Source organism: Rhineura floridana, chromosome 1, assembly GCF_030035675.1.
Source record: "Rhineura floridana isolate rRhiFlo1 chromosome 1, rRhiFlo1.hap2, whole genome shotgun sequence".
NCBI classification, from domain to species: Eukaryota; Metazoa; Chordata; class Lepidosauria; order Squamata; family Rhineuridae; genus Rhineura; species Rhineura floridana.
This window is the reverse complement of record NC_084480.1, coordinates 53,575,285-53,587,643: the sequence shown is the minus strand read 5'-3', so window position 1 is coordinate 53,587,643 and position 12,359 is coordinate 53,575,285. Positions and strand designations below refer to the sequence as shown.

The following is a 12,359-nucleotide window of genomic DNA, read 5'->3' as shown; positions in this document are numbered from 1 at the left end:
AAAGACAGTGCAGGCTGATGGCACCCGCCTGCTCCACCTACCTCGCTTCCCTTTTTATGAATGTCCTGCACACTGTGCGTACAGCTGCCATCAACTAAGATGGCAGTAGAGGCTTCTGTATCGGGCTCATGCCCCACCACCATCTTGGTTGATGGCAGGCATGTGCGAGCACACAGCACAGCATTATAATAAAAGTATACATGCAGGTTTTTTAATTACAAAAAATGGCATATTATACACTTTATCTTTCAAATAATTTTTGCACAGAAGTTTTAAAAAGTGTACATGTTGCAGTGTTATACTTTTCTAATTAAGGAGTCAAACAAGTTTAAATGTTACTGGACTGTTGAAGAGGGCAGTTTATTTGTCTTATTCATAACCTGTTTTGAAAACTTTCCCAATATGAAGCTTTTCTGGGAGTAAAGCTGCAATGCTAATTCCACATACCTGGGAGTTAACCTCACTGAATTCAGCAGGACTTTTTTTGAGTAGACATGGTTAGGATTGTGCTGAAAATGAATGAGACTTTTTAGTGACCATAGAAATGGATTGTGTTGTAAATCTTTCTCTCCCCCTACAATCCTTTTATTTTTTTTAAGCAGTTAGGCAGGGCTTACTTAGGTGTCACTACTATTATTTCGCAGGAAAGTAATCCATTTTTTAAAAAAAGTTCTGCAATGGCCAATTAGTTTTGACAATAAACTATTATATGAAAAATGGAAATGGACTGCCTTCAAGTCGATCCTGACTTATGGCGACCCTATGAATAGGGTTTTCATGGTAAGCAGTATTCAGAGGTGGTATACCATTGCCTTCCTTTGAGGCTGAGAGGCAGTGACTGGGCCAAGGTCACCCAGTGAGCTTCATGGCTATGTGGGGATTTGAACCCTGGCCTCCCAGCACCTTAACCACTGGGGTGTATGTATTTTTTACATCTCCAGTGTATGTGTATATATTTCCAACAACCCTATGAGGTACGGTTGAAAACCAAGGCAGCTCACAACAAGAAATAAAGCCATTTAAAATCCAAACAAGTATAAAACAGTTGCAAAACAGCTTAAAGTAGCATGATTCTGAATTTTGGATTGGGAGTGAAGTTCCTTATCACTGAATTGCAGTCCTGTGCATGCTTCCCTGACTGAGTAAGCCCCATTGAATACATTGGGACTTGCTTCTGAGTAAATATTCATAGGATAGCACTATAAATATATTTACAGGTTGTGTAAATAATAACCATCTTTGACATTCATGCTTATATACATATTTCTTCATACTATGTCTTCATATGTATCTGATTTCACACTATGATTATTTTTTACAAATTATTATTTTATCTATATTTTAAACATGCCCTCCTTCCTTGGAGTGGTCATGGCCCCCCTCTGTTGTTTTCACCTTTACAGGCAGATTAGGCTAGGAGATGGTGTGTAGCCCATGGTCACCCACTAAACTTTGGGGCTTATTTCCATTTTAGAATTTAATTAAAATGATTTATATGCAGGCAAAGTTTATGAAGTAATGCAGATCCACATAATACATTTAAAGCACATCCAACTCACATTTAAAGTGCATGACTTCCCCCAAAGAATTCTGGGAAGTGTCGTTTCCTCCTCACAGTTATAGATCCCACCACCCTTAACAAACTACAGTTCCCATGGTTCTATGATAGGATTCATGTGCTTCAAATGTATATTAAATGTGCTTTAAATGCATGGTGTGGATTTTCCTTGTATGCTGTGCATTCATTAGTGAATTGAAAAGAACAATTTTAAAGGATACTTTTTAAACAGGGGAAGGGTTGTAGCTCAGTGGTAGGGCACATGCTTTGCACGCAAAGGTCCAATATTCAATCTCTGGAAGATACTGTTGCCTCAAATCCTGGAGAGCCAATACTAGCCCACGTCATCAGTACCGAGCTAGATGGTACCAAATGGCCTGACTTGGTCTAAGGCAGATTCCTTTGTGCCTAAAAGAGGAAAGAGACCCAAGGGCCCCAGTGACTCAAAAATTTATTTATGTGTTTTATTTACAACATTTGTATATCGCTTTATTGTAAAAAATCTCAAAGCAGTTTATAGAAGGAATTAAAACAATAAAATTATTGGCAAAAACAGTTAAAGACAGGTATTTAAAACATTAAAAATAATAATACCAACAATGAGTTAAAAACAGATAAAAACATAATAGCTTCTACATGTCTGGGTAGGTTTGCCTAAACAAAAATATTTTAAGCAGGTGCAAAAATTAGTACAATGAAGTACCTGCCTAATGTAAATAGGCAGGGAGTTCCAAAGCATAGGTACTGCCATACTAAAGGATCAATTTCTTACAAGAGCAGAACAAGTACTATGAGGAACCCACAAGTAACATGGAAAGCACACCTTGAACTTGGTCTGGTAGCAAATTGGCAACCAGTACAGAGCAGAGGTATTATGTGCTGATACAGTCTCACTCATGTAAGCAATCATGCCACAGCATTCTGCACTAACTGAAGCCCCTGGGTCAGGTTGTGCTGTATGAGGATTTATGTGACCTTTGTTGACTGGCTGCCAGGATTTTTTTAGTTTTGGTTAGGAACTGACTGGTTGTTGGATGCTGAGTTTTCAGTCTTTCTCATAGGAATCTTCTTGTGGTTCGTACAGTATTGCATTTAGGAAATCATCAATGTCTTTTGTTTTTGTTTTTCTGTTTGCATTTCATTTACCTCTGACCTTACTCCTTTACATCCATAGAAGCAACAACAGTGGTTCCATGTGATCAGCTAAACCCCCTTAAACCCACTGATGATGCACCTTGCTATTTGCATGATGGTTTGTTTCCTGCCCAATAGTGGCAGAACAGAATTCACATACTGGGAAGTGTGGCTTCAATTGCTATTGTTCCCAAGCTACTGCCTGTGAAGCTAGACCAAACCATGTGTGTATTCTGTCAGTTATTACTCACTGGAATTGGGTTGGCTGTCAAACTGAGTTTACAGCAGTCCACAGAGTAGGCAAAAAAGAGCAGATAATCTTCTTAACTCTTACTCATTTCTCAAACCTCTCTCTGCAGTGAAGGGTCAAGTCTGTAAAGAAGTTTGGAGCAGCCACGTTAAAAGGCAGGCAGGATATTCCAGGCAGGGGGTTGCCAATCCTGCTTTGATATGGATAGTGTTGCAGAGGATTCCTAGACAAGCCTTACCGACAGCAAATCCTAACAATATCTACTCAGAAGTCTATTGAGTTCTATGGGGCTTAGTCCCTTAATAAGTGTGTTTAGAATTGTAGCCTTCAGGGGTATCCATCTTTACTCCTGAGTGCTCCCATCTAACATGTCCACAACACTTGCAAGAAGACAATAAGGGATGCTAAAAAAGAATTTGAGGAGCACATTGCTAAGAACATAAAAACCAACAACAAAAAATTCTATCAATACATTCAAAGCAGGAGACCATCTAGGGAGACAATTGGACCCTTGGATGATAAGGGAGTCAAAGGTGTACTAAAGAACGATAAGGAGTTTGCAGAGAAGCTAAATGAATTCTTTGCATCTGTCTTCACAGTGGAAGATATAGGGCAGATCCCTGAACCTGAACTAACATTTGCAGGAAGGGATTCTGAGGAACTAAGACAAATAGTGGTAACGAGAGAGGAAGTTCTAGGCTTAATGGACAATATAAAAACTGACAAATCACCAGGCCCGGATGGCATCCACCCGAGAGTTCTCAAAGAACTCAAAGGTGAAATTGCTGATCTGCTAACTAAAATATGTAACTTGTCCCTCGGGTCCTCCTCCGTGCCTGAGGACTGGAAAGTGGCAAATGTAACGCCAATCTTCAAAAAGGGATCCAGAGGGGATCCCGGAAATTACAGGCCAGTTAGCTTAACTTCTGTCCCTGGAAAACTGGTAGAAAGTATTATTAAAGCTAGATTAACTAAGCACATAGAAGAACAAGCCTTGCTGAAGCAGAGCCAGCATGGCTTCTGCAAGGGAAAGTCCTGTCTCAGTAACCTATTAGAATTCTTTGAGAGTGTCAACAAGCATATAGATAGAGGTGATCCAGTGGACATAGTGTACTTAGACTTTCAAAAAGCGTTTGACAAGGTACCTCACCAAAGGCTTCTGAGGAAGCTTAGCAGTCATGGAATAAGAGGAGAGGTCCTCTTGTGGATAAGGAATTGGTTAAGAAGCAGAAAGCAGAGAGTAGGAATCAACGGACAGTTCTCCCAATGGAGGGCTGTAGAAAGTGGAGTCCCTCAAGGATCGGTATTGGGACCTGTACTTTTCAACTTGTTCATTAATGACCTAGAATTAGGAGTGAGCAGTGAAGTGGCCAAGTTTGCTGACGACCCTAAATTGTTCAGGGTTGTTAAAACAAAAAGGGATTGCGAAGAGCTCCAAAAAGACCTCTCCAAACTGAGTGAATGGGCGGAAAAATGGTAAATGCAATTCAATATAAACAAGTGTAAAATTATGCATATTGGAGCAAAAAATCTTAATTTCACATATACGCTCATGGGGTCTGAACTGGCGGTGACCGACCAGGAGAGAGACCTCGGGGTTGTAGTGGACAGCACGATGAAAATGTCGACCCAGTGTGCGGCAGCTGTGAAAAAGGCAAATTCCATGCTAGCAATAATTAGGAAAGGTATTGAAAATAAAACAGCCGATATCATAATGCCGTTGTATAAATCTATGGTGCGGCCGCATTTGGAATACTGTGTACAGTTCTGGTCGCCTCATCTCAAAAAGGATATTCTAGAGTTGGAAAAGGTTCAGAAGAGGGCAACCAGAATGATCAAGGGGATGGAGCGACTCCCTTACGAGGAAAGGTTGCAGCATTTGGGGCTTTTTAGTTTAGAGAAAAGGCAGGTCAGAGGAGACATGATAGAAGTGTATAAAATTATGCATGGCATTGAGAAAGTGGATAGAGAAAAGTTCTTCTCCCTCTCTCATAATACTAGAACTCGTGGACATTCAAGGAAGCTGAATGTTGGAAGATTCAGGACAGACAAAAGGAAGTACTTCTTTACTCAGCGCATAGTTAAACTATGGAATTTGCTCCCACAAGATGCAGTAATGGCCACCAGCTTGGATGGCTTTAAAAGAAGATTAGACAAATTCATGGAGGACAGGGCTATCAATGGCTACTAGCCATGATGGCTGTGCTCTGCCACCCTAGTCAGAGGCAGCATGCTTCTGAAAACCAGTTGCCGGAAGCCTCAGGAAGGGAGAGTGTTCTTGCACTCGGGTCCTGCTTGCGGGCTTCCCCCAGGCACCTGGTTGGCCACTGTGAGAACAGGATGCTGGACTAGATGGGCCACTGGCCTGATCCAGCAGGCTATTCTTATGTTCTTATGTTCTTATGTTATGTTCACTTGGCTCCTTTCTTTCTACAATGGCCTTCTGGTGACTGGCCTGGCCTGAGGGCACTTAAACCGTTCTTGACAGGAACAAGTAGGCTAGATTAAATGTTCCTTACCCAGGTTCTGTAAGCAGGTGAGAAGGAATGATCCCATCACTTCAGCTGGACCTGGAAACACCCTCATTTAGCAAAGATTTCTATCTTAATTTCCAATCAGAGATTTTTTTTGTTTGAGTGGTATTCTCCAAGCAACTGTGGTTGATGCTTAATGTATCATGCTTAATGACATCACTAGAGCCTGCCCCCTATGGCATCACTAGGGCCCATCCCATGACATCACTAGGGCCCGCCCCTGAAACCTCAGGGTTTGGGATGCTTCTGACCTGGCAACCGAAAAGCCTACATGTAAGCTTTCATGCATGTAAACCTAGCTGGATAAGCGTCCTAGCTCCCAACTAGAGAAGCAGGCTCCGGACTTGGAGACTGGGTTTTCTGCATAAAGCTTTATTCCAGAAATTAGAACAGGGATCTAGCATTTCATGCTAGGCCTAAGCCAGGATTCAAACAAGAACAGGCACACTAGATGTTGGAAGCAACAGCAGATGAGTTATCACAACAGTAAATGCAAGCAGTGCTACTTCTTATATATAGGCATTTAACACTACGAATTAATTCATTCTCACGAGCTTCAAAGCGGGGACTGCAATGCGGGATGGACAAAATTGAGTTGCTTGTAACCATCTCTTCTCTGTCATCTGTGACTTTGGAGACATGGCAGTTTCTGACTCTGCTGAGGCATTTTCCTCTGCCTGAGAGATTGAAATGTTTTTGTTAGCACTTTTCTCTTTTGCTGTTATGCTTGGCCTTGGTGCCTGCACAGAATCCTCACCAGCTTGCTGAGACAAGGAAATCTTCGAGGCTTCTGGAGACACATCCTCTATAACCCCCTCATTTCTTTCATCTGCACTGGCAATGTCCTCCGCAATGTTGGTAACCCCTTCTCCATTCTTCTAACCTTGCCAGAGATTCTCCTTGGGGCACATGACAATAAGGAATTATGCATGCAAACTATGAAGTTCACAGGATTTGAAAACTGTGCATGGGTAGCACTGGTCACAAAATGGAAAATAGCACCAATAAGCTGTGTGGTCTCCCATTTCCTTCTTCTTCTGTATTGTTGATCAGCACTATGATTGATTTTCTGTCCAAGTCTACATATGCATTGCCCTAGCTACTCTATACACATGCCATTGGATCAGGGCACTTATGCTTTAGCAAGCTGGGTTTTCCCATAGCCCCACACTGACTGCCAGCCACAGCTTTATAAGATTGCAAGTACCAAATATTAAGTAGTCAGAGTTAAGCAGATGCACCTGGTTCCACAGAGGTTGAAATGGATTTTAAATAGCCTCAAGACCTCCCTCCATAATTTCTTCTCTGTGCCCAACTGCCATGAGTTATGATTATTATCAGTGCAGCAATGCTGTAATGAACATGCTCCTGCAGCAGGGCAGGATTATGGAGTGGCTCAAGATGCCATTGCAGTGCATGGGCCTTAGCATCCTGTGGCAACAGCTTTTGCTTCCACTCCTAAACATATATTTGCAAGCAGCTCATGGATTAGGCTGTCAGCCTGCAAAACAGCTGGTGGCTAAGGCAGGCATTGCCTGTAAAATCAGAACTAGATTCAGATTCTGATTCCAGATTCTCTTTGCCTCCAAATTTAGAAGGGGTTTGATCTCTAGTTTTGCTCCAGATACACCCTAAGTTCTGATGCAAACTATACGAACGCTTTTCTTTTTTATCTGCAGAATCTTTTCTGGCCAGAAGAAATTATTTTCAAGCACATTTTAAAAGGTTAGAGAATTAATTATGAAAATGATGCCTCTAAAGAACTTGGCAATCTGAGCCTTCTCCATCAGAGCTCTTCAATTCTGTGCATTCTTATCTATTTCTGGTCTTCAATAGCCTAATTACTACTCTGAGGCTGGCAGAGATTTCCCCTGCAGCGCTCAGCAGCTCTGCTGACTGCAGAGACCTTAGCTGGCACACAATTTAGTGAGTCAGCATTCTAGATAGAAATGAATGAAAAATCAATCAGGGCAACTGCAGTGGTAGCACATGCAACTCTAACCTACTTTGTGCATGGTTTTCAACATTTCACTGTAGACTAGACTCTAAAATGGTAAGTGTACCTGAAATAAAGTATGTGCTTTTCGGTCAGCCTGTATGTTCCTTAGGTTAGATGAAGTCATTACCACTATACTCAGGATAGATAGATCTGTGAGATGTATTGCAATACACACTATATCTGAGATATATAGTACATGATTGTTTAATAAACGTAAATAAAATAAATGCAGAGTACTTAAACAAACAAATCAAGTCCACCTTACATTTAAGAATCACAATCCTGGCTTACTTTATAATTTGGAGAAGACAATTGAATGCTTTCAATTTTTATTATATTTTAATAGACAAAATTATTCAACTGCATATCTCAATTAAGCATCAGTTAATAGTGTATGTAGGTAACTCCCTAATAAAGAGGATACTCTTCTTAACATTTTTTAAACAGTCACTCACTGCTATAACTTTTCATGCACAGTGGGTTAAATATTCATAGAGCAATGAAAAAATGATAGGCTGTAACAAGCTGTGCACTGCATCACTGTTAAGCTTTCCAAATTTCACCAGCTTCTTTGTATGTGGTATACTCTTGCAGTGAAGAAGATTCCTAGGCTATAAAAGATGAAGAGACTACTTTTCCTGGTGCTGATTTCTTTCTGTTGGGCTGACCATCATGCTGCCAACTTCACTCTGGAGCATGACAGGATTATTCACATCCGTGGTAAGTAAAAAAGGAATTTAAGCAGCAATTGTGATGTGCTAAAATTTTCTGATTTGATACATTTTAAGACAATGATTAGTTATCTTTGCTATTGTGTTGCATTACTCTATTGTGTTGCATTACTGTACTGTGTTCAAGTTTAGATATGAACTGCAGTTTTTCAGTACACAGCCCTACAGTGATTTCTGAGCCAGAAACAGTAATAAAAGTGCATGCATATTAAAAGCAGCAAACAAGCAGTTGGTTTAGCCTGAACTTTATTTGGTTTACTACAGAATAAATGTGACCTAAAACACATCATATAGTAAAGATTTCCATGTCACAGATACATGGTGATGATGGATTACTTACACATTGCATCAAAAAATGAGGCATTAGTGGAAAACTCAAGCAGTACAAAAATTAGCTTACCTCGCTAAAGAGATGTCTTTCCCCATAGCTTCCATTAGTATAAAATGGTACTTTGCCTCTCTGCATAATCGTGTATATCCATTTGAATCCTAAAGCTTAGGGCTGGCTATATGAAGCTTTGAGGCTGCAGTGCAATGCAGCTGTTTTTCAGTTCCAGTTTCAGCAGTTGAGGGTCATCCTGTATGAAGCAAGCCAAAACATTTATTTATGCAAAAATGAGAGGCAGGACAAAATACATTTATAGCTTCTCTCATGTGTATACATTACATTTTGACAACACATGTGGGTACCATATAGTTTGGCGGTTCAGTCCTACTTTTTAAAGCAGTGTTTCCACTTTTTATAAACATGTGCCAGACTACAGTTTGATACTAAGAAGGGCTTAGTATTTGCAGTTCTCTCAGTGGAGATTTTAGGAGTCAAAAATCTTCCAGCAATAGATCCTGTCTTCAAGGTCAAAAAAAGAAATTGCATAGGGTTGGTGTGGCACTGGCACTCGAAAGGAATGCAAACTGACTGGTTAAAAGAAGATGTAAATCAAATTTTAGAAGAGATGGATTTTGTAGTGTGTTTTAATTGGTCCATTCCTAAGTTTTTAGTTCTTGCCTTTCTTTGTAGCTGTTGTCTAGTTGTTAAAATTTCTTTTGGGACCATAACTTTAGTCCTTTAGTACTTGAAAGTGTTAGTTTTTGAGAAGTCTTCTCAGTGGCTGATTCACCTCTTTCACTCTAATTGGCTCCAATCAGCAGAAAAGCACAAGGAAGCATGTTAGAAGACTCTTCTCAGTGGCTAACATGGTCCCCTTTCATGCTGATTGGCTCATAGGATGTTGGAGACATTGCAACCCTGCTGGGACCCGGCTTGCAAAAAAGTAAGGGGTCTAAGATCTCCAAGGACTCTGGATGACTACACCCCTGTTTCACTGTGACAGAATAGTATGTTGGGATAGCTTTGCTTAGATACAGCTGCAGTTCTGGGAGACTGGAGAAAATCTGCCCTGGGAGTGAGTACTTGAGCGTACTTGCTTGCTTCTGAAGGTTGCTGTCTTTTGAGACAACTGAGGTCCCTGGTAAGTGCTGTAAGGACTGGGACCCACTGCCTGACCCTGAATCCAGGGAGAGGCTGCGGTCAGTCTTGCAGCTCCTTGCAATGGCTCCTGGCTGGGTCAGGGGGCATAAAAGCCCAGCAGCCCTTGGGACTCCAAAGGGGGTGGCCCCTTAGGGAGTCCTGAGGGTGAGGGTGTGGGCACTAACCCCTTCTATTTTTATTTTCTCATTTTATTTTTAAACCAATCTGGAGGAGATTGGTAGCAAGGAGGGTGTAAGGCACATGTGTGGTTCCTGCGCAGGGTGAAAGCCTGCTCAGTTAACTCTGTGATAGGAAAAAGTCACCAAAGGCCTTCAGAGTGAGAGTTTGCAACTGGCAGAAGGCTAGCCCTCCATGGATGTGAGATGGGGGGGTGAGTAGATGTGCCCTATGTGAAAGTTATTGGGTGGGTCTGGTTGTTTCCAGTTCTCTCAGAGGCATACTGGGATAACTGCTTCTGGTAGGTTTTGTTGGTGGGCTCTTGTTGTGTCCATATCATATGTTTAGGAGGAGTCTTGGAAAGGAGGGATATGGGTGATGCCACCCCAGTTGCAGTGATCATGGGTAGAGGGAGGTATAGCCATGGGGAGGCGATGGCCTACCATGGAAGACAAGGGCAAGGCTATGCCTTGTTCCTCGCTCCCACTCCTCCCATGTATGGGTTCCTCATTGCTCATCTGCTCCCACTGGCCCGTGTGTGCTGTTGTTTAACGCCAGATTGGTACACAATAAGACCACACCTATCCATTATTTGGTCATGGATGAGGGTGCCAATCTGGTGTATATTACCAAGACCTGGGTAGGTGAGCTGGGGGGAATGGATCTAACCCAGCCTTGCCAACCTGGATATTCGGTGCAACACCAGCACAGGCTGCAAGGATGGGGGGTAGGGGTTGCTGCAGTCTACAGAACTTTCATTTCTGCACCGGGAAACCTACTGTGTCTTGGAGCTTGCTATGACCACCTGCACCTGGTGTCGGGCCTAGGAGACAGTAAACAAGGGGTTGCTGTTGGTATACCATCCACCCTGCTACCCAACAGCTTCTCTGAGTGAGCTGGTGGGGGCTGCCTCGGCTGTGGTACTGGAGGAGTCTAGAACGATAGTCCTGGGTGATTTCAGTGTCCATGCTGAGAGTGCCTCTAGTGTTCCAGCTCAGTACTTCATGGCCTCCAAGACAACCATGGGGCTGTCTCAAGTTGTCACTGGTCCAACACTTAGGGCAGGGCACACCTTTGACTTGGATTTTGCTCCAGATGAAAAACAGGGTGGTGTAGAGATGGGGGGGTGAATGTCACCCCATTGTCATGGTCAGACCATTTCCTGGTGAAGTTTAGACTTGCGGCTCCAATCCTCCCTTGCACGGGTGGTGGACAGATTAAGATGGTCCGCCCATGGAGACTAATGGAATCCACTGGATTCCTGAATGCCCTGGGGGAGTTCCCAGTAGATAGAGCAGGTGACCCTGTGGAAGCCCTTGTCACACTGTGGAACAAGAAGCTGTTTCGGGCTCTTAACATGGTTGCCCCTCAGCATCTTCTCTGGAATTGTGGAGTCCGGTTTGCACCTTGGTACACCAGTGAGCTAAGGGCAATGAAACAGGCTGGATGACGGCTAGAGTGCAAGTGGCAAAAGACATTCTGTGAAGCTGATGGGGCACAAGTAAAACATCATAACCATGCCTACTATGTAAAACATCATAACCATGCCCACTTCTCTGCCTTCATCGCATCCTCAAGTAGCCGTACAGTGGAGCTTTTTTGTATTGTCAGGAGTCTGTTGACATCAACTCGAGGAAATGCTTTAGTGTCCTGTGAATTGCTTGCAAGGCACTTTCATAGTAAAGTTGCTTGCCTTTGTCACAATCTTGATGCCCCATCTGCATCTGCTGTAGTCCCCAATAAGGTGTCCAGTGCAACATTAATTGCAACATCTGCTGCAGCGTCTTGGGATCAGATTCAGTTTATGCGGCATGATGACATGGACAAGGTACTTGCGAAAATGTGGCCAGCAACATGTCCTCTAGATCCTTGCCCTTCTTGGCTTATTAAAGCTTGCCGAGAGGTTATGACCAAGTGGATTCATGGTGGGCTCAATGCCTCTTTGCAGGAGGGAGTTATCTCAGGCGTCCTAAAAGAGGCAGTGATCTGAATGCTCCTGAAAAAGCCCACTCTGGACCCATTGGTTTGTGACAACTACCACCAGGTTGCAAATACCCCCCTTTTTAGGGAAAGTTATATTGAGAGGGTTGTGGTGAAGCAATTGCAAGTACTCTTGGATAAAACGGATTATCTTGACCCATTCTAGTCTGGGTTCAAGCCTGGTTATGGGACTGAACTGGCCTTGGTCACCTGATGGATGACCTTTATTGGGAGAAGGATGGGGGAGTGGAACCCTGACATTCTTACTTGATCTCTTGGTGATTTTTGATACGATTGACCATGGTATCCTTCTGAGCTGACTTGATGAGATGGGTATCTGTGGCACTGTTTTACAGTGGTTCCAGCCCTACCTCCAGGGTCATTATCAGAAAATAGCATTGGGTGATTTGTCTTTCAGTCCCCTGGCAGGTGTGCTGTGGGGTGCCTCAGAGTACCATGTTGTCCCCAATGATGTTTAACATTTATATGAAGTTCTTGGGAGTGGTTATCAGATTTGAGGTGAGATGT

General features: G+C 42.7%; 1 protein-coding gene across 1 annotated transcript in view; it reads left to right on the top strand.

Annotated features, from left to right (window-relative positions):
* HAPLN1 (hyaluronan and proteoglycan link protein 1) overlaps positions 1-12,359 on the top strand; it is a 115,902-nt gene that overhangs the window by 67,403 nt on the left and 36,140 nt on the right. The window contains exon 2 of the mRNA XM_061622016.1: positions 8,070-8,195. Coding sequence (XP_061478000.1) covers positions 8,096-8,195 — 100 coding nt within the window. The 5' untranslated portion in view covers positions 8,070-8,095. The remainder of the gene's footprint in view (positions 1-8,069; positions 8,196-12,359) is intronic.